General features: G+C 56.4%; 7 protein-coding genes across 7 annotated transcripts in view; 2 read left to right on the top strand and 5 right to left on the bottom strand.

Moving 5' to 3' along the window:
- DICSQDRAFT_61264 (UBC-like protein) overlaps positions 1-1,358 on the bottom strand; it is a gene marked incomplete at both ends in the record, with an annotated part of 1,891 nt that extends 533 nt beyond the window's left edge. Inside the window, 2 exons of the mRNA XM_007365879.1 lie at positions 777-1,044; positions 1,106-1,358. Coding sequence (XP_007365941.1) covers positions 777-1,044; positions 1,106-1,358 — 521 coding nt within the window. The remainder of the gene's footprint in view (positions 1-776; positions 1,045-1,105) is intronic.
- Positions 1,359-1,809: 451 nt separating this feature from the next.
- DICSQDRAFT_136693 (uncharacterized protein) lies at positions 1,810-5,867 on the bottom strand. Its single transcript, XM_007365878.1, has 14 exons — positions 5,717-5,867; positions 5,356-5,662; positions 5,172-5,294; positions 5,097-5,122; positions 4,980-5,047; positions 4,914-4,925; positions 4,722-4,865; positions 4,181-4,662; positions 4,071-4,119; positions 3,943-4,007; positions 3,488-3,889; positions 2,463-3,321; positions 1,982-2,394; positions 1,810-1,915 (listed from the first exon to the last, which is right to left on the bottom strand). Exons 2-12 carry the CDS (start codon positions 5,414-5,416, stop codon positions 3,197-3,199), a joined length of 1,557 nt encoding a protein of 518 aa, XP_007365940.1. The 5' UTR covers positions 5,417-5,662; positions 5,717-5,867; the 3' UTR covers positions 1,810-1,915; positions 1,982-2,394; positions 2,463-3,196.
- A 907-nt stretch (positions 5,868-6,774) lies between these two features.
- On the top strand, positions 6,775-8,385 carry DICSQDRAFT_161593 (uncharacterized protein; the record flags this gene model as incomplete). Its single annotated transcript, XM_007365877.1, has 4 exons — positions 6,775-7,265; positions 7,331-7,428; positions 7,480-7,762; positions 7,869-8,385. The coding sequence occupies 4 exons, from the start codon at positions 6,775-6,777 to the stop codon at positions 8,272-8,274; spliced, it is 1,278 nt and encodes a 425-aa protein (XP_007365939.1). The 3' UTR covers positions 8,275-8,385.
- DICSQDRAFT_161592 (uncharacterized protein) lies at positions 8,376-10,721 on the bottom strand (the record flags this gene model as incomplete). Its single annotated transcript, XM_007365876.1, has 4 exons — positions 8,376-8,847; positions 8,917-9,642; positions 9,696-10,268; positions 10,410-10,721. The coding sequence occupies 4 exons, from the start codon at positions 10,719-10,721 to the stop codon at positions 8,512-8,514; spliced, it is 1,947 nt and encodes a 648-aa protein (XP_007365938.1). The 3' UTR covers positions 8,376-8,511.
- An 800-nt stretch (positions 10,722-11,521) lies between these two features.
- Positions 11,522-13,802, bottom strand: DICSQDRAFT_136692 (uncharacterized protein). Its single transcript, XM_007365875.1, has 4 exons — positions 13,671-13,802; positions 13,166-13,391; positions 12,790-13,050; positions 11,522-12,548 (listed from the first exon to the last, which is right to left on the bottom strand). Exons 1-4 carry the CDS (start codon positions 13,688-13,690, stop codon positions 12,114-12,116), a joined length of 942 nt encoding a protein of 313 aa, XP_007365937.1. The 5' UTR covers positions 13,691-13,802; the 3' UTR covers positions 11,522-12,113.
- Positions 13,803-14,663: 861 nt separating this feature from the next.
- Positions 14,664-15,733, bottom strand: DICSQDRAFT_155208 (uncharacterized protein; the record flags this gene model as incomplete). The annotated part of the gene is made up of 6 exons (XM_007365874.1): positions 14,664-14,867; positions 14,927-15,052; positions 15,109-15,130; positions 15,186-15,362; positions 15,422-15,657; positions 15,728-15,733. The coding sequence occupies 6 exons, from the start codon at positions 15,731-15,733 to the stop codon at positions 14,772-14,774; spliced, it is 663 nt and encodes a 220-aa protein (XP_007365936.1). The 3' UTR covers positions 14,664-14,771.
- Positions 15,734-16,789: 1,056 nt separating this feature from the next.
- Positions 16,790-18,109, top strand: DICSQDRAFT_61223 (alpha/beta-hydrolase; the record flags this gene model as incomplete). Its single annotated transcript, XM_007365873.1, has 6 exons — positions 16,790-17,109; positions 17,174-17,338; positions 17,396-17,438; positions 17,499-17,633; positions 17,724-17,838; positions 17,886-18,109. The coding sequence occupies 6 exons, from the start codon at positions 16,790-16,792 to the stop codon at positions 18,107-18,109; spliced, it is 1,002 nt and encodes a 333-aa protein (XP_007365935.1).
- Between the last annotated feature and the right edge of the window lie 1,781 nt (positions 18,110-19,890).

Genomic DNA, 19,890 nt, shown 5'->3' with positions numbered 1-19,890 from the left:
GATACGCTCCGACGTATAGACTTCACCTTCACAATCCGGGCCACAACGTCGTTGAAGCCAGCTGAGCGGCGCTATGAAGCAGATGCAATACAGAGGGTGTGATTAGCATGATGCATTCGCAATAACCTCCGTAACTCTCTTATCTCGGAGCTGAGGGTGACCGAGGTGCATACCATGACAGGATAGGCGAAGAGGACATAAGGAGATGGTCATCAGCCGTGTGAACAGGGCGCTGTGCGTGCTCCGGTTGCGGCAATCTTGCGGGTGGTCCAAAGAAGAAGGATGAGAGCTCGGCGCTTGTTAGTCGCGAAAGCTTCAGAACTAGCCCATCACCAAGCATAACCACTTCGTGGGACAGCACCGCATGCATTAGCTTCAGAGCAAGGACCCGGTGTGAGGCCGACATCTTCAATCGACGGGTTGGGTAATTCCTGGGTATTTGGTCTACTGATACATCTGTGACCGAATCGAAGCAGGGGGAGGGAATGACGGGGGACTAGATCACGTCGAAGGCGCGTCGTCCCAATCCTGAATTCCAAGTCGGACGCGGAGCGCGTCGAGCTGCTCCGGCTTGAGCTCCTTGAACTGCATGCTATGCGACCCTTTTCCGGCCATCGAGGGGTGGTCCTTGTCGAACAGCGCAGATGCAGATTGGGAGAGCATGGACGATTGCGTGGCGAGCGCGGCAAACGAAGAGGTGGTGTCGTGGTAGAGTCTGGGAAGAGACACGCCGCCGTCGGAACAAGCGGTCGCGTGCGGTTGGGGGAGGAGCGTACCTGTATGCCTCTTTGTTGAAGCAATCCGCCTCCTTGATCTCGTCCAGCGCGTGCTTCTTGAAAGCAGCCTTCACCCAGTGTAGGACGTCGAAGACATGGTGCTCCTTCGGTCTCCATGTGCGGAAACGGGGAGCAAGGTTGAATGTGCCGTCTTGTTGCGAGATGAGAGGGTGGAATACGTCCGTCAGGAATTGCACGACCGGAGGACGCTCTGGATAGTTCGGAGGGAACGTCAACCGAAACTTCAATATGGAATCGGTGTAGTAGCCTAGACGGAGCGCCGTGTGAGTCGCACCGGACGTACATGTTGCCACTCGATTTGCACGTACCTTGGTGCACGAAGAACACCGCATCCCATACCATGAGGTTGTCGGGCGACGGGGTTACATACATGCCTAATGGACAGTGCCCGGTATGCCGAAGGGAGGCATACTCGAGAGAGACAGCAGTGCGAGTGAGGGGAGCAACAGGTACAATATCGGGATTGGAGACACTGGCAGTCCTTGTGTTCTGTCTGGACGACTTTGCCCGAGCGGCAGCAGAGAGGTCGAGGGTAGGGGTGGGCACAAGACTGGACAGCATTCTGGAGGCCATGCCTGGGATGGACGCGAGATGGGCCGGGGACGTCGGAGGCGGTGCATGCACACTCGGGCGCTCGCGGGTGACTTACCCGACATGGACAGCGACAGCTTACCCGACAGACGCCGGGGCGTCCAAGGCGCCGGTGGTGCAAGAGCCCTAATAGTGAGGCCACGGAAAGGCAAACCACCCGGAAAGCACCTCGTCCAGTCCAGGCTGCACGGCCCAAAGACATCCCACTGCACCAGGTCACGACACTGATCGCCTGCTGAGCAAGATTTGACATTGACAGTTGCGAATCCGCCCTGTTTTCCGCAATTCGTAGGGAAGACACGCTTTCCGATTTACCCCGCGCTCACCCACCCGGCGCGGCTCGAGCGTCCCGGCATTCAATACACACTTGTATAAAACCACACCACGCCGTCTGGCCAGTTTCTCCTCACTGTCCTATCACGGTCTCTCCAGTCCTTTACACACCGCAGCCTCCTCTACTAGACGACTAGAGCTAGCCTCAAGCAGACTTTTCTTAATACCCTTGCCAGAACACTCACATCATGAAGGTACGCCCAGACCCAGCCGCCTAGCGCCTTCCCGGAGAGCTGACATCCATTGCCCGCCCACCTCAGTTCGCAACTGAGGAAGAGCTCGCCGGCCACCACGCCGCCACCGTCCGCGGCGCCATCGAGGGCACCCTCGGCAGCCTCGCCGTCACCCTCCCCGCCACCTGGTACCTCAACCGCCGCTGGCCCGCCTTCCGCGCGCTCCCCCCGCAGCTCAAGGCCCTCGGCATCGTCCTCATCGTCGCCCCCTGCTACGCCATCCAGACCGAGCGCCGCGGCGTCGAGTACGACGAGTCCACCTGGACGGGCGCCGCCAAGGCCATGCTCGACGACAACGAGCGCAAGGAGGAGAGCCGCTGGGAGAGCCTCACCAACGGCCAGAAGATGAAGGACTGGGCGATGCGCAACCAGTACAAGATTATTCTTGGGAGCTGGGCTGCGAGCATGGCCATTGCTGGCACGATCGTGATGCGCAATCGGTACGTCCCATTATGGCCCTTCGTCTTGGACTTGTCACGGGCAGCCGCTCACGATTCGTCTCGTCTAGCTACCAAAGCACCCCTCAAAAAATCGTGCAGGCCCGTATGTGGGCCCAGGGCCTCACCATCGGCGTCCTGATCGCCGCTGGTGTCCTCACGCAGACCCAGCGTCAGCAAGCGCACGACAACCGCAGCGTCGACCACTCGTGGGCGGCCATCCTCGAAGAGCAGCAGAAGGAGGAGCAGGAGATCCAGCTCCACCTCACGCAGGCGAAGCCCCAGACACAGTCGGCATGAGCTGACGGTGCTGTCTCCACTTGTTTTGCTTTCGCTCCAGTCGGGTTTCCCCTTCATGACGTTTATGACGACTTGTATCATCGTTCTTCTCCACACACGCTCGCTGTCGTCTTCTCCCATTGTATCTTAGATCATAATATTTGGAGCATTGCCCTTCACACCTACACTTGGACAATAAGTTATTCACGTCCATAGATCTAGACCCGCAGTTTGCTGTCGATGTTTGCTATGGAACCTTTCTTACCCTGGAAACTTTGCCTTGTCCTGTCACGGTCTTTGTCCCCTATTATAATTCGGAGCGCATTTGGCGTCTATTCAATGGGATCTACAAATTCTACAGCCAATAGCTGCCCCATACCCCCACAAAAAGGGGCCCAGAGCTCGTCTAGAACGTCGCAAGCATTAAAAACGTTATTCTCCTCGAACTGTCAAATTGCCGAGTTTTTCCCCCTGCTGGTACACCACCCAACGCTGCTTGCAAAAAGATAGGCAAGGAAGACTATCATCACATCCGGAACTGCTCAACGCACAACATCACCGTCGGCGTCCCCTTCAGCGCGGCCACAGGGCCCGCAAACGGCGCACAGAGAGCAGAGCGGACGGCGCCAACCAGCCCGTCCGGCCCAGACACTAAATGTAAACGCTGTCAGTTTCAGTGCCTTCCCGAACCCACACGGGACACATGAGCCGTCCGAGCCACATGCTCGCCTCGCTTCCCGGTGGGAGGGAGGAGAGGGAGGACACGGAGCGCTCCGACTCGCAGACGACCATGAATGGAATTGGGATGAGCACGCACCATCGACTGCGACGGCACCCTGTGCGGTGGTGATTTCTTCCTCCAGGAGCGTGTACACGTCCGGCCGGCCGCTCCTGCGATTGATAGCCCTCGACGCGAGTGCCTCCTTCGACGCGGACCGCGAGGAGACTGTGGGCGTCGTGGCTGTCGAGTCGTACTTGTCCGCTTCGGACTTCGGAGGGGAGGTAGGGCAGCTCGCCGTATTCCCATAGGAGGAGTCGTGCCAATGGCGCTTTTCGACGTCGATACCCACATCGCCGTCGCCCTTTTCGAGCTCGAGTAGGGAGAGGTTCGGCGGCGCGGTCTTGCTGCCGCTGACGTGCACGTCAACCGTAAGGAAGAGGTTGGGCGGTGCTGCAGCGACCACTCTCTCGAGGTCCGCCGCGAGCCATTGGTACTCATCTGACGGAGGGAGGTTAGAATGGTCCGGCGTGGTTCTGGCTGCGGTCACCTACCCTCAGTGCGGATAGTCCAAACGAAGGTGACCCGCTGCGCACATGCATCGCCTGCGCCGATGTCCCTACAAGTGGTTTTATATCATCATGTGCCGATGGGATGGACCGCGAAGGGGCCTGAAACGTACTTGAACAACTGATGCATCCGCGATAGCGTGTAAGTGACACCGGTCCCTCCTGCCGAGCAAACGTCCGTCAGCAAGCTGCAGTCGCCTTGCTGGAGCCACACGTCACGTACCCGCAATGAACACGCAAGTCGAGAACGGCCGGATGTCTTCCGGACGTCCATACGGCCCGTCGATCATCGCCGGAAGCTCGCAGCTGCCCGTCGGCAGCGCGCGGTCCATGAGCTTCTTCGTCTGTCCGTTCATGGTGCGCACGATAAGCGTGATCTCTGCCTCCTTCCCGTCCGCGTCCTTCTCGTACACATTGCTGATCGTGAAAGGGTGCGACTGTAGGCCGAGCGTGGGGAACGCGACGAAAACATGCTGTCCGGCTGTCCACCCGCCCGGGATCCTGCGCTTCAGCGTGACGCGCAGCGCGTCGGTGCCGATGACCTCGACCGACGCGGTGAACTTCTGTGGGCGAAGGACGACGTTGAAGAGGAGGTAGCGTCCGAGGCGGACGGCGCGGTCGAAGCCCCAGAGCACGTAACACGGCCACACGTATACAGCATAGTCCTTCGCGCGGACGTGCAGGTGAGTGCAGACAATGAAGACGCTACCGCATTGTCGCATGAGGGATAGCTGGCAAAATCGACAACGATGAAGAAGGCGTACAGAATAAGGATAACGTGAGTAATGAAGAAGAACTCATAAAATCTTCGGCGGATCGCCTTGATGCCGAATATTGTGGTGAGGGTCTGAGCGACCGCCCCGACGAGGCCCAGGACTTTCCATGTCTCGTTCAGCATCAGAGCAACACTGCCGTACGGTTGGTCAGGGCGCCTCAGGACATGCTAATGAGCTTACGATCGGTAATACCTGTGCTCGCTATGTCGGCTCGGCGTCAAGGATAGATGATATATGGCAGCTTACATTCCAATCAAATGCAACCAAGTGAAGAAGAGGATGCAACGCGACACCACTCGATGCATTATGTTGAGCTGTGGGAACATTCAGAAGTATGTCTACCAGTGAGAACACACTGAATACCTTCTCGTGTCCCACACCGGTCAGCCCTACGAGATGGTGAGCGTTTGTATTGACCGCGATGGAGGCCGTACTCACAAGTAATAGGGTTGTTCTTCAGGCCCAACACGACAACGAACGGAAGTTGGATCGCAGCGATCTTCCCCGCGTCATTACCCCAATACTTTGGCATCAGGTTGACGGCAGGCTTCATGTTGTCCGCTAAGATTCCCAAACCAAATGAACCAGGGTGGCAACTGGAGTGAACGATGAAGACGCTTACTCGGCGCAAAAGTGAACGCGAGGCATCCGCCCATGTACAGGATGGTGAACACAATCTCCATGATTGTCATGTCGACGCACGGGATCCTCAGTCTGAGACCAAGGATACGTGACGCAGAAATAATTGCATGCGGGACACGACGGTATGATGGCTTTCTCGGAGACTGGGAGGAAACAACGGTCGAGGTGTCTGACGCACGACGAGTTCGATACCGACGTAAGGCGGCCCACGCTAAGTATCCGGCATTGCAGGCGGTCGCAAGTGCAAGAAGTGCGAGGATACCATACCATACGTACTCTGGGTGAGCCTGAGTAGGTTGTGTCAGGTAACACGGGAACGAGTCGTAGATGAGCGTACGTACCGGTTTATGTTTCACGCTCTGGGTTCCCTTTGTCGTCGCAGCGCTCCTTGTCGACGCCGACGTGGCAGTCACTGTACCGGTAGCCGACGAGATGATGGAGGCAATCAGGTAGGGGCTAGTGGACAAAGACGCGGCGTGACCAGACATGTCGGAGGCAGGGGGGATTAGTGACCACCGTTTCCCCGCTCGGCTGGCCGCATGTATTTGTACGTGCCTTGGACATGCTGTCAAACATTTCCGGTCACCCTGAATTCTAATGCTGAGGTATTGCAGGACGTCGCAAGTCTGGTCTGTTGAGGCAGCCAAGCCCGATGCCGGCGGGACTGTTAACCCGCGATCGCCTGGCTGGAAAGATCAGACGGGATCTCTATCTGATAAGATGATCATATCTTGCCGCCCCAAATCTTATCAGATAATGATACATTGGTTCTAGCGGTGCGACGAACCGGGGGCAGAATGGTGTTGCTAACGTTCAGAGCATGCGGCAACTCACCGGATAGGCTGAAGATGTTGTCATATGGTCTCGGAAGAACGGACATCGGCCGTCCGTGCATCATCGGGACCGCGTCGGCCAAGAAGAGACCGCAACAAGGGGATGCATGGCACAATCGCGCTAGTCGGCAGAAGCATGGAGTATTTAGTTGAGTCGATGGTTCCTCGAGCAGACCGAGACTCGGGGAGGGGAGTCCAAGATTGATCAGGCTTGGCTGCAATTTGCCAGAGAGCTTGGCCAACTCGCGCTTCTCGATATCGACGGCCGTAAGGTAGTCCTCGAGCTCAGGTACCGGCCATTCATGGCAGGAGTGGCCACCATATTATCAATCTCATGTCAAAGAGCGAGTCCTGTATAATATGCGGGAGGAATAAGCAGCTCCTGGATGAGTGAACGGGTCCTGGACTAGTCATGGCTGTTAGCCAAACGCTGGACTGAAGAGGCGTTGATGGTGCGGGCAGAGTCGGAAGCTGCCGACGCTCAGGAACCAGCGCTTAGTGACGGTCCGGTTTGTACGGGCCTGGGTTTTCTGTGCACTCACGGCCGCCTGGCCTATCCCGGTACCATGTCTTCATCCACCTCTGGCAGCTCTTCCGACTCAGAGCAGCGTATATCTGCACCCGATCAACCTCGAAAAAGGAAACGTCTCTCTGAAGACGAAGATGATCACGACTCCGATAGTCAGAGCGAATCCGACGATTCGGATAGCTCTCATGATACTGAACCCGACGCCGAAGAGGAGGAGCCCGTTCTCTCTCGTGCCGAAAGGCGCAGACAGAAGAAAAAGGAAGAGCGCGCCGCAAAGAAGTCTGCTACCGTAGCTAATGGTGACGGCAGCAAGAAGGGGAAAGAGAAGGTGCAGAACACGGCCGACCTCCCTCCCTCCAAAGTGTCTAAACGCCAGAACTCGGTGTGGGTCGGCAACCTCTCGTTCAAAACCACGCCTGCGTTATTGCGGAGCTTCTTCGAGGGAGTCGGGGAGATCACTCGAATACACATGCCTACGAAGATGGCGCATGGTGGACCGGATGGCAAGCCGCGGAAGGAGAACCGAGGGTCAGTTCTGACATACCTACCCATTGCGTGTCATATTCAGAGAAAATATATCATCATCTACTCAGTTTTGCGTATGTGGACTTTGCAACGCCTGACGCGAAGGCCGTTGCAATCACCATGTCTGAAAAGCCTCTAGAGGGAAGACGCTTGCTCATCAAAGACGGTACGTACACATCATGCGCTGGGTTGGACTATCTCTAACGGAGTGGTCTAGGTGACGACTTCGCCGGTCGTCCTGCGACCGCGGCTACGGATGGTGCAGAGGCACCAGGGGGAGCGAAAACCACCGGACTCACCAAAACTGCGCAAAAGATACTGAGCGTCCAGAAACAGCCACCAGGGCCGACGCTCTTTCTTGGTAACCTCGGGTTCGACACGACAGAGGACTCCATCCGTGAGCTCCTGGTGTCTCACCGGGCCACAGACCCCCTGGCGGAAGACAAGTGGATTCGTAAGATCCGTCTTGGTACTTTCGAGGATAGCGGAAAGTGCAAAGGGTACGTTCTGCCAGGCTCACCGTTCTATTCACATCTCGCTTTTATTTTCTTTGTGTCCCGCTTGAGTTGTTTTGCGCTGACGACGAGGATCCGCACGTTATCACAGATGGGCTTTTGTCGACTTCACGGCTACTGAGCACGCGACTTCGGCCTTGACAAATCCCAGGAATCATCACCTCAACGGGCGGAAGCTCGTCGTTGAATACGCTTCGCCCGAAGCTGTCCGTCGGGGCGGTGGAGGTGCCCCTCGAGAGAAGAAGCCGAAGGAAGTGGGACAAGGAATGAAGCGGGAGCGTCCAGCCCGAAAGACCAAGGACGACACCGAAAAGGAAGTAGGGGGCAAGGAGGCCGAGCGTCCGATGAAGAAGCGACGCTCCGAGGGAGGAGAGGAGGGTAAGCCTAGGGGCAAAGAGCGCAGAGTCGCGCGATCAAAGCCCGGTGCAGCCCTCGCGATGGCGAAACGTGAAGACCCTTCTATCGTACCCAGTCAAGGGAAGAAGATCGTATTCTAGTACACATCCCTGCGGCCCATCTGCGGTGTTGCTTCACGTACTTGCCTGTTTGATCCAACGACGTCTTCTCCGCCTGCATCCCCGCCAAACCTGTGAGTGGGCATGGTATGTCATTACGGAGTGATACAGTGGTTAGATTATAGCAGGGCGAATATCTTAGTACACAAGGTAGGGACAGCGGTAGGATACATAGATAGCGTATGCACAACCGCAGACAAGATGAGACTCTTGCTTGCATCATGACTCATCTCCAGACTCCACCTGAATCATCCCAATCTCGAACTCCCCGCAAATGTCCCATCGTGAGCCCTCAGCGGCGGCAGAGACGTACTTCACGAAGTGCATCACGCCCTCATCACGCAGGACAAGCAGTAGCCTGTTGAAGCCAGGCTGGACTGTCAACAACGTGCCGTCGTCGTCGTCGTCTTCCTCATCCTCTTCCACACCTTGCATGGCTCCCTCTTCTTTAGACGCTGAATGACCGTTGGTACCGTTAGCCTCATTCTTTTTCTTCGACGATCCAGAGCGGTAAACTGCGGGATCATCTTCCTCGTCGTGCGGAGCCATGTAGCACTGCAGACGGACGACGAGTCAGGACTCGAGTTCGGGTTCACGAGAAACAACTCAGGGTGAACAACGTACCTCCCATCCGCCCCATTCCCCTGTCTGCCACCCAACAGGCGCAACCTCCTCCGTGCTTACATGTCCGTTCGTGTGCCCGTTCTGCGCGCCCTCTGCGCCTTGCGTCTCGACTTGCGGCGTCAAGCCCAGCACGACGTCCAGCCTGGCCTCCGACGGCTCGCTCGTCGCCAACGTATAGTCCAAGCCCGGGCGGAACCGCCGCGCCTCCTCCGCGTGCCGCACGGGCAGCAGCTTCGACACGCACGCGAGCCACGCGCGGAACGCCGTGCTGGGATACAGCTCGTCCTGCAGGCCCCTGATCACGTCGTCGACGTCCGCGTGCGCCCACCGCGGGCTGACCGCCATCTTGGGGCCGGTGCCCTCGAGCGGCCGCAGCGCACCGTACCGCCACTTGTGCGGGGGGCCGCGGATCCGCCACGCGCCCCCACTGCCGGCGGTGTGTGGGGGGATACGCGTCGCGCGGCTCGGGCCGAGCCCGTCTTGGTCATCTTTCTCAACGAGGCCGGTGCGGAGCTTGTCTGCGAGGGGGGCGCAGAGGAAGGAGTGCAGCTCGAGACTCGATTCCTCGACGAAGCGGGAGGCGAGGGCTTTCATGGTGCGGGCTTGGAGGTAGACGGGGTTGAGGAACTCGGAGAGGAAGGAGACATGCTCTTCTGAGAGAGGCTCGTCTGGCAATGGCGGATCTACGTTTTCGGGGTACGGCTTGAAGTCGGTTTGGGTAGACGTCTGCGGAAGCGCGTGAGCACATACGTACGCGTCTGCATGCTTCCGCGACTCACAAGTTGCTCACGAGAGCTTTTCAATTCTGGCTCGGGTTCTGGCGCGTAGCCCTCTTCGCCCGGCTGAGCGGCATGGAACCAGCCACTGATGCTCAGTCGTTGCCGCCCGTCCTCGGACTCCCCCACAACGACTTCTTCTACCGAATGGAAACTGCGCCCTGGCTGAATCTCGAAGAATATGAATTGATTCCAGACCGGGGGCACGCTCTTCTCGGGGACGGGCTCAGGTTCGGGGACGCCATCCGGACCTGGCTTCACAGGGTAGAGCTCTAGCGCGCCGCCCCAATCCGCCTGCCATCCTTGGTAGTGGGGCAGGGGCATGTAGAGGATGTACGAGACACGCCTGGTGCCGATGACATCGTCGTGGTTGAGCAGATGGCATCCTTTTCGGTAGGACACGACGGACATGTCCTGCTTTGTGCCTGAGAGAGGACCGCAGCCGGTGACGGCGCGGAGGAAGTTGCGGAACATGGGGGAGTAGAGCGCATCGCGAAGGGTGAGGAGGTTGGGGAGAAGGGCGAGCTGCTGCTCGCTGAGGTACGAGAGCGACGCGAGGTCGCCGGTTTGGTAGACCTGATCAATAACAGATCAATCTACCGATTTTTTCCGACAGCTCGCAGAGGTTGTGCACGCGGACCATACGTCATCGAACACGGCTAGGCCGCGCGTCGGCAGACAACTGCCGACGGGGATTGCACGCGAGCACGTACGTACCTTGTAAATATCCGTCTCCTTCTCCGAGAAGCTGAGCTCTGCGAGCGCCTCGTCCTTGACCTGCTTCAGCAGGTCGTCCTGGAACAGCTTCTCCACGACGGCGTGCTTGAAGGGCCCGCTGTTCTCGTATTCTGTATGCAATCTATGAATGTTTGACGGGACGAACAGGTCCGCCGCGAAGTGGGGCGTCGGGTCGGGCGCGGCGGACGGGGGATCTTCAGAAATGTGGCTGGACTTGAGCCTTTTCAGCAGCGACGGCTGCGCCGCGCTCGGGGGAGGGGACGGCGAGCGGGGGTGCGTCTTGGACGTCATGGGCGGTGGCGAGAGGCGAGGAGGGGGACGCGGGTCGAGAGAGAGGAAGCCAGAACACGGAGGGGTATATGTGGCGAGAAGTAGCAAGATGATGCAGGACGACGAGCTGGTCTCGGCCTGACCAGACCTCAGGCGCCCGCCGCTCCTACTACAAATTCTCTCATGCGCGTCCCATGTCTAGACCTCGCGCTCCCACTTCAGTGCCCGAAAACATGCGCATCGTCGGCCATACCACATTGCTCGTCTATCTACCCCGCGCGCCCGGTACCGCGCACATCTGGGCCTCCGCGGGCTTCACGAAGCAAAGGACCCGACGGGAAGTGGGCAGAACCCCGCATATCCCGATATGGCTGGATCGTCCAACACCATCCTCCTGGCCACACACCTTGTCCCTGTCAGACCGGGCGACTATATGAGCGGTCTCATATCGCTTTGACGTCACCTACGCCCAGGCGGATCTATAAAGAAGAGTCTCCTGACATAGATTACTGAATAGTTACAGCATCGGCGATCTTCCCCACCAAGACCCTTGCCGAGAGCTTCCAGTGTCCAGGAATTCCCTTGCCCGTAGCACAGCAAAGAGCCATACCAGCGATTGTACGTCACCATCGTCTTCATTGAATGGACCTGCCGCATTATCACCCTAGGGCGTCGTCCATGCTCTTGCCGGAAGTCTAGCCCTCACGGGGTTGTGAGTCGCATTCAGCTCGAGTGTGAGGATACTTCCCATTGCCGCCATAATGACTGATGTCGAAAGGATGTCAGAAGTTCGTCCCCGCAGCTGAGGACTCTCTTGGGGGTGGAAGTCGCAGACAAAGGCCGAACCCACGGGTGCCATATCCAGGGTGATGGCACGCAGTGCGTAAAAAGCTGTACATACATGAGCTGCGCCGGAGTGCGTGAGGACATCTGTCCATCGACAGGACTATTGACAGGGCATGCGGGGACAAGGAAGGGAATCAAAGGGGTCAAGGGGCACGGCGAGGCACAAGTCTTCGCAGTCGACCCGCCGCGACCGGCGCTGAGGAGGGGCATATGTTGGTGGGGATAGGTGACGCAATATATGGTAGAGCCGGCGGGACATAGAGATGAAGTTGGAATGGGCAAATGCACTATCAACAAGACCTCTCGATAGACAGTCACATGCGGACAGGGGGACGGGATATCGAGACCTACGCAACGATAAGATTATAACCTATACGTACTGGAACACACTCGAATACACCGTATGGGCAATGAAGGATGCACAACATCCATCATCGGTATGGAAACAAGAAACTCTTCCACTCTCCTGAAGAGCAGGCACCCCTTACAACAGTAAGGGACTGACGCCATTCAAGCCGAGGAAGCGTGGAACTCCAGGGATCCCGAAGGAGACCGGAAAAGAACGGATTAGGCTGGGGTGGGTGCCTTCTCGTCGCTCAGCGTCCGAGAACTTGCGTGCCTGTGGGAGTGGGTGTGCGGACGCGCATGGGAATGAGAGTGGGAGTGTGAATGCCGATGTGACCGCGGCGTCGATGAGCTGGAAGCGACGGGGCTCGTCGTAATCCACGCTGGGGTGGCGTGCATCTTGCGGGCATCCTCCTCTGACATCGCGCCGATGGGCACTGTTGCGTAGACAGTGATATCTTTGGTAGGCGTCGAGAAGTGATGCGAACGTCCGTCGGACGACGCTGATGGCGATGTTGGCGTAGGCATGAGATAGATGCGTTGAAGGGGAACGTCGGTCTTGATGGCGCGCATCCCGAGAATGTGCGACCTGACGCCGGCAAGAAGCTCGCGGGAGATGTAGCTGTAGTATTGCGAGAGCGCAATGACAATGTGCAGCTGCGGGTTTCGAGATGGCGGACCAAGCAGATTGTCCAAAAAGGAATGGTATGTCAGCATCCTGACACAACAATTCCGGAACCGCCACCGACACCGACGCGCGCGCCATTCGTGGAAAGATGTTGATGACAGGCAATGACGGGACAATCGACGACCAATGATAGCGGCGACAGGATGATGTAGGGGAGATGGCGGCGGCGGCGGAGGCTTGCAGAAAGTGGAAGATGGAAGGAGGACTCACCCTGACGACAATGAGGATGAACATGATACCGAGCACCGCGACGACGGCACGCTCAAACCACTGCTCGCAATTCTCCAGCGAAAGACCCATCTCACCCATATCACGCATGAGCTCGGGATGGCGCGACAGCTCCTCGCACACCGACGACCGTACATACGGCTTGCTAAATGTTGTGTAGCTGACGCCGAGCGTGGCGAGGGTCACGAACACGAAGTCCGCTATTGAGTAGTCACGGTAGATGCGCACGAACGGGCGGACGTGCTGTAGCGATGGATGAACGCCAGATTGCATAGGGTTGTCAGAACAACATGATGGCACACAAGATGGCACACAATTGCGAAACGGAGGTGGGGGGGGGGGTGCGGATGGAGCGTACCTTGGCGATTCCAATGAACCCGATAGAGCACGACGCCGCGGCCGCGGCGAAGTAGGCGAAGAGGAGCCCCCAGACGAGCCGAACAGAGTCGACTGCCCAGACGTCCACTGAGCCCTCCCACTCACTCTCACTTTCCCAACCGAGCGAGCGCGAAAGGGTGAGGAGACGGAGTGCAAAGGCGAGGTTGCAGACCGCACCGAGAAGCGAGCCGGCGAGAGAGAGGGACCTAGAGAGCGACATGCGTGGGTGAGCAAGGACAGACAGACGGGTATGGCTGGTGAAGGGGTAGGAGAGACCCAAGGACTTGACGACGACTCCACCGGCGGTGAAGCTGACGAGGACGGTGGTGAAGGAGGGAGGAGGGGCCCAACAAACACAGATGACGATGGGAGCCGTGAATGATAATGGGTTGCGGTCTGTTGCGGTGGACTACCGCTGAGCGCCCGGATTCGGCGAGACGCAGCTTGCGTCCCGCGCCGGCGGCTCTGATGATGACCAAACTCACCTGATGAAATATCGACCCATGTTCCGAGATACCCTCGCCCTGCTCGATATGCCCTCAACTGGGCTTGCGCAGCGACTGCGGCGGTCAGGGAGCGAGAGGGTAGGGCGAGGAGTCGGGAAGGTAGAGGAGGGGGGAAAGAAGGACAAAGTTAGGGGTCGCCGCACGATTGCCCGCGGTGCCGGGATTGCAACTTAAGGCATGAGTCGTGCGCTCTCATCGTTTGTCATCCTGGCACTCAACGAAGTTTTCCGAGATGGTACAGTATGTTGATATGTTTCGCCGGCATGCATTTCGGATGACCAAGGACACACGAGTAATCCAGATGTCTTCGGCCCTGGTCGGAAACGTGCTTCGACTGTCGGGTAATTCCGCCTATTCACATCTAAGTACAGCTAGCAACAACGCCGTGTGTATCTCGCACTGGTTCACTGTGCCCGTCGCAGGCCGTAAGTAAGTATCTGTAAATGGTTCACTGGATAGTTGGTGCGCGACGATTTTGCGTCATCGACGCTGCGGAGTTTGGGATTTCGGCAAGCTTCGCTCATAGGTGCCCGCCGGCGGCGACACTAGTGCCACTTCATCAACACCGTCCGCACACGAAGCACAATTTGCCTTCCGTAGCTGCATGATGACATCCTGGGCGCAACCGTCCCGCCGCTCCTAGGAAAGCCCAATATTAATCTGACGACTCACTTGAATCCAATGCGAGAAAGCTGTAGCGGAACGATCTGCCAGTGGCCGACGCAGCTGCAATATGTAGCCTGGTCCTACGAATAGGCGGGCTCAACGCTCAGCATTGACAAAACGAGATGCGTTCTAAGCCCTGCGTGATCATCGCATCTTACCATATTCCTAGTTTTCCATCTCTTTTGGATTTGTCGCCAGCAATGGTAACCTGATGACACAGTTCTCAGACTTCTATATCTGATCACTTGTGTCCTTGACGCCAAGTATCTTCACGCAGTTGAGTGGAAGTAACTCTTCAACACAATTCTCTCGATATGCAACGCGCTGGTACAACTGTCCAGTTCAAAACGTCCCCGATACGCGTCCGGTGCCTGCCGACTCGTCGCTGTATACTTGGGTTGACCACAAGCCCTGCTATAATGCGCCACGGGTGTTGGTCGAGCCCGCGTCTTCGCGCTCCTTTTCCTTTTCTTGCTCTTGCAGAACGTCCAACCAAGAATGGTCGGGAGGCTGCATCGGCACCGCGATTCAGAACACATCGAATCTGGAGCTGCAAGGCGACTACTGACCAAGTGCCGGACATTGTGTTCATCCATCGACTCAAGCTCCTTCGACCGCTGTGAATGGGTCAAGATTCCCGCGGCGATGATGATGCCAATCGTGAGGCCCTGCGCCCACACACGGGCTTGAACGACCTATATCACATCTTTAAGAACAGAAATCACGATGCCATGTTGCGGTGGCGACGAACCTTTTGTGTTGTGCTTTGCAAGCTTCACGTATCATGAGCAGGATGCATAGGAAACGCAGGATTCAGTTTGAACGTACGGGTCTTTCATGACGTAACGAAGAGCGCCAGCCATGGCCACAGCCCAGCTCCCGACGATCACCCCGTACTCGTGCCGCCTAACGAAGTCGCTGATCTTCTGACCTGGAGTGAGAGACTCCCATCGGGCTTCTTGACGGCGCTGTTGAGCATCCAGTTCCGCCTTTCCGGCATCATGCCTGAATACCATACCTGCGTGAATGAAGGGCGTAGTCTAGGCATGCCTGTGTTAAAGCACCATTGTTCCTGCTCGTACTTCTGCCCAGCATGCTCCGCCGAAATGACAAATGCGGGTACGACGACCATGATAACACCGAAGGCCTTGAGAGAAGGCTGGAGGCGACGATAGTACGCGTTCGTGCGCTGGAGGTAGAGGGACGCTGGGATCGAGACGGCAAAGCCGCCTGCCATGCCCTTCAACCCTCCGATGACGGTGGCGCGCTGCTGAGCATCCTGTTGTTCCTTGCTGACGATCTAGTAACGGTGTTTGGGTAAGAGCACTGGGATGAGCGACTAGATGGTTGTCGAGATGAAAATGGGATACCTTCATCGTTGTCTGCGATCTGGGAGGGAGAGAGATAGGTTCGAAGGTGCCACGCTGATGTAGAAATATATTTGGGTAGTTCAGGTCGCCGGATGTGACTGCCCTGAAGCTTCCAGCTGCAGTGGCTCCCGGGCTTAGTCGGCTTCGCAGTGAGGACACTCATGACATCATGGCGGTCAAGGTCTTCTCTCTCCGGATCACCGGCAGCCCGGTCCGGCACACCGCCGCTGCTCTGCCAGCGATCATCTCACTTGGACAAGCACCGTAACATCCCCAGCTGGTCCAATCTCGTTGTATGACACATGCTTGATCGCATATTCACCTTGTGAACACTTTGGCCTTCTGTTTCCACCAACGTACCCTCGAGAGAATTGATCTGTGCGTGTATGATACATGGTTCGTTTCCCACCGTCAGGCCTCAGAGCAGGGTGTCATCCAACTGCTGCTGACCGACACTCTCAGGCGACAATTATCACGCCCTCTCTGGAAGGAATGACTTGGACTGGTTGCAGTGCTTCTCTTGTTGAGCTGTAATTTCCACACATGGATCGCCTCAAATTCATCCACAACAAACCTTGTCTTAGCCTATGTGGACTGCTCTGGCTCTCCAATCGGCTTGGAACACTATGCAATCAGGGAATCTTGCGAGAGATGCTGTTGTACACGATAGGTTGACATTTATCTCTTGTGGCTACGCGAGAAGGGCTGATCGGCTCTTTATGCATCGTAGTCCTCTTTACAAACGTATCTTTTGGGAGCCATTGACTCGACACTCCTGGTAGTCAATCTTATACTCCTTTGCGCGGTAATTCTTGCAGTCTCAGCTGCACTGGCTGACCGAGTGGCTGCTCGCGGAGTTCGTTTCCGGTCGCCGACTTTGTGGTCTAGGACAAAGCACATACCTCGGTTAAGTACCCCTCAATCGAGGGCAGCCACACCTCGAACGTTACCCTCGTCTTTCTGCTGTTCTCTCACTTGTGCCGCTGCCTATACCCTCCGCTATCCTCCGCTACTCTTGCTTCGCACTCAGTATACATACTATTTTGTAGACATCATTCCACTATGGACGCCCACGCTTTCAAGGACATCCTAACCACTTCCGGCAATATCTACCACACCTTTGTCTCCCCAGCCACAGACACTTCGAAGCCTACCCTCCTCTTCGTGCACGGCTTTCCATCCACCGCGCATGACTGGCGCTATCAGGTCGCTTTCTTCGCGAAGGCTGGCTATGGGATCGTCGCACCGGACTTGCTAGGGCACGGTGGCTCGTCCAAGCCCTCGAGCGTTGATCACTATGCACCGAGCAAAATCGCCGCCGACCTCGTCGACATCCTGAACCACTCGAAGGCGGTGCGCGTGATTGCTATTGGACACGATTGGTTCGTTGTGGTTCGTAATGTACACCCACACGCGACACCGCTGACGTCCTTGCGCGTTTCGCAGGGGCTCCATTCTCGTTTCGCGCCTGGGGATGTATTATCCGACGCGCTTCATAGGTTTTGCATTCCTCGCGAGCGGGTATTGCCCTCCACTTGCCGGGTTCGACCTGAAGGTCGTGCTCGACCACCAGAAGAAGCTGGCAGGTTCGGAGCTGTTCGGTTACTGGCTGTATGCGTCTTTCTGGTACCCTATCGTGGACCAAAGTTCATTTTGACCACTGCATAGGTTCCTTGCCGAAGATTCTGCGAAGGGTGTAGTAGACGCGAATGTGCGTATCCCTTGTTCTCTACCTACTCCCACTCTGCTTATGTGCGCATCACCATCTTAGCTCGAATCTCTCCTTACGCTGTGGTACACGTCGGATCCCGATTTTTGGAGAAAGGTCCTCGCGCCTACAGGACAGCTCGAACCGTGGCTCAAGGCAGGCAAGCAGGCGCCTCTCGCTCCCTTTGTTTCAGCTGAGGTACGCATCCCTGGTGTTACAGTGCGATGACTACTTGTCTGCGGTCCTTGCGATGACTGAACATGAGTCATACATGGTGTCGTTCATCAGGACAAGGCGCGCATGTTGGCAGATTGGCGCAAAGCAGGCGGCCTTGGTGCTGCGCTCAAGTGGTTCAAAGTGATGGCGTCCGACCTCATGGGCAAGGATGACGAAGGTCCGTCCCGTCCTTCGCGTCTCGAATCATGGCATGCTGAACCAGATCTCTCATAGCCGTCAAAGACAAGCTGAAGCTCGAGCATCCTGTATTCTTCGCTGGATGCCAGGGCGACGCTGTCTGCCTCGCAAAGCCATCCGAGGAGATATTGCGCCAGCTCTGCCCGAACGGGACCGTGCAGACGTTTGACACCGGGCACTGGGTCCAACTCGAAGCTCCAGAGAAGATCAACAAGGCCTTGCTGGCGTGGATGGGAACGATCACTTCAGTGGGCAAGTGAAGGGCTGCGCCTCTCCTTCCCTGCTCTCTTCGTGTGCCATCTGGTGTCCCTGTCTCTGTTCCCAGGCTTCATATAGTATCTCGCTCTGCTTAATCGGTGTTTGTTATGCCTCGTTACCCATATGCCTGTGTTAGTACAACTTAGACCTCAATGTACATTATACCGCTAGTGAATCTGTATCGAACGAACATCGACCTGGACCGCTGGCTCATCAAGCTGCGTGGTGAGGAACTTCGGCTGCAGAGTGCTTCCCTTCTGATATCTCGCTTGTCTCGCTGTCCACGACAGAACATCGATGCCACTTACAGCGCCTTGCATAAGTCCGTGAACGCGCGGATTTTTTTCTCTCCGGCGTCTACCCTACCCGACCTGCCTAAACAGGCCATATCACGGTCACAGGGACTACTCCATGACAGCGCATCACGGCCCCGTTGGTTGACCACACGCGTACCCAGGTAAATCCACAATGTTTTGAAGTATGGATATGCGTGCGGTACTTCCATGTCTGTATTTGAGTGCCCATTGGCCCCCCAGGGGATCCTGTACCCTGATCTAAACAGGAGGTACCATAGTAAAGGTGCAGTCGCATATACATCATCAGCAAAAAAGCGAAAGAAATGGTCAGTTATGTCCGGCATCCGTCTTACACGGCCAGATTGGCGAGATATGGCAAAGGGATGGCGAAAACTGGTAGAGAATCGCCAGGTATGCTCTGCAATGGCCAGACCTTGCGGGGCGCCTGAACACTGACTGTCGGTCCTGGCTGAGCATCGGATCATTAGTTACCATAACGTAGAGGGCGTATGGCCGACAATGTACGTTTACGACTGCGCCAATGAACATCAATGGTAGGTAATTGGTGAGGATCCTGCCATGGAAGGACACACCCAAACCACAATATGGTCGTTGAATGCACATGTTGAACAGGCGCTGGTTTACACAGCTTGCCTAACACAGCCGTCACAAGATATGGAATGGCACAGCCGGTTACTGCAATAACCGAGGCTGTACTACTCATGTGGTACACACACAGCTTTGCTGTGTACGCACTGCTTCTCTGTGCGACTGTGCATCCTGGGAAGGTACTGTATAGTACTACGTAGCCACAGATGTACATGTTGAACTTGGACTTATCCGGTCCGGACTACACGAGGCTATGCGTCTCCTAGCGCTTAGCTGTAGTCGCCTATGTAGTATGTTACCATATTTGGGACTCTCTGCTCGTGTACTATAGCTATGCTTCCGGACTCTTCTGGTACTGTCTAGGACAATCCGTACTACTCCAGAACGGTCTAGACAGGTCTATGCCTTACTCATCTCTTACTCATCCTATGGTGCGATACGTCGCGATTCTTTCACCATTGTATTATTCATCGCACTATGGTACATGTGACTAACCACTCTTCGACTAGTCATGGACACTTCTCTGTAGTATATAAGGACTGCAGATTGCGTCCTCCCTCTTCAGTCTTTTCTTACTGACTGAAGAGTGAGTACTTCGTTACCTTTACCTCTGACTTGTAGTTACTTACTTAACCTTTGTAGTCTTGCTTCGACTCTAGGTACGGTTGGTTACTGCAATATAGTCTTTTCTTACTGACTGAAGATCTTGCTTCGACTCTAGTCGGATCTAATCTTTGTCTTCACAGCCCTGAGTTTATCAGGTTATGAGCCCTGCGCTCTGACCGAAGTTTCGTGTTGACGTTTATCCCTGCGCGCACCCATCATCCCTCTCTGTCGACACTCGGTTCTGCCCGTGCATCCCCTCCACTTTCCCAAAC

This window comes from Dichomitus squalens (genome assembly GCF_000275845.1).
Source record: "Dichomitus squalens LYAD-421 SS1 unplaced genomic scaffold DICSQscaffold_15, whole genome shotgun sequence".
NCBI classification, from domain to species: Eukaryota; Fungi; Basidiomycota; class Agaricomycetes; order Polyporales; family Polyporaceae; genus Dichomitus; species Dichomitus squalens.
The sequence above is the reverse complement of the archived record's forward strand: the minus strand, read 5'-3'. Positions and strand labels throughout refer to the sequence as shown.

Excerpts from the sequence above, each read along its gene's own strand:
- DICSQDRAFT_136693 (XM_007365878.1), bottom strand. The coding sequence starts at position 5,416 with ATGGAGATTGTGTTCACCATCCTGTACATGGGCGGATGCCTCGCGTTC. Across the intron at positions 4,008-4,070 it reads CGGATGCATCAGTTGTTCAA|GGACATCGGCGCAGGCGATG; the intron begins GTACGTTTCAGG and ends AACCACTTGTAG. Across the intron at positions 3,890-3,942 it reads TTGGACTATCCGCACTGAGG|ATGAGTACCAATGGCTCGCG; the intron begins GTAGGTGACCGC and ends TCCCTCCGTCAG.
- DICSQDRAFT_136692 (XM_007365875.1), bottom strand. The coding sequence starts at position 13,690 with ATGGGTCGATATTTCATCAG. Across the intron at positions 13,392-13,670 it reads ATGGGTCGATATTTCATCAG|GTCCCTCTCTCTCGCCGGCT; the intron begins GTGAGTTTGGTC and ends GTCGCTCTCTAG. Across the intron at positions 12,549-12,789 it reads TCATCCTCATTGTCGTCAGG|CTGCACATTGTCATTGCGCT; the intron begins GTGAGTCCTCCT and ends CGAAACCCGCAG.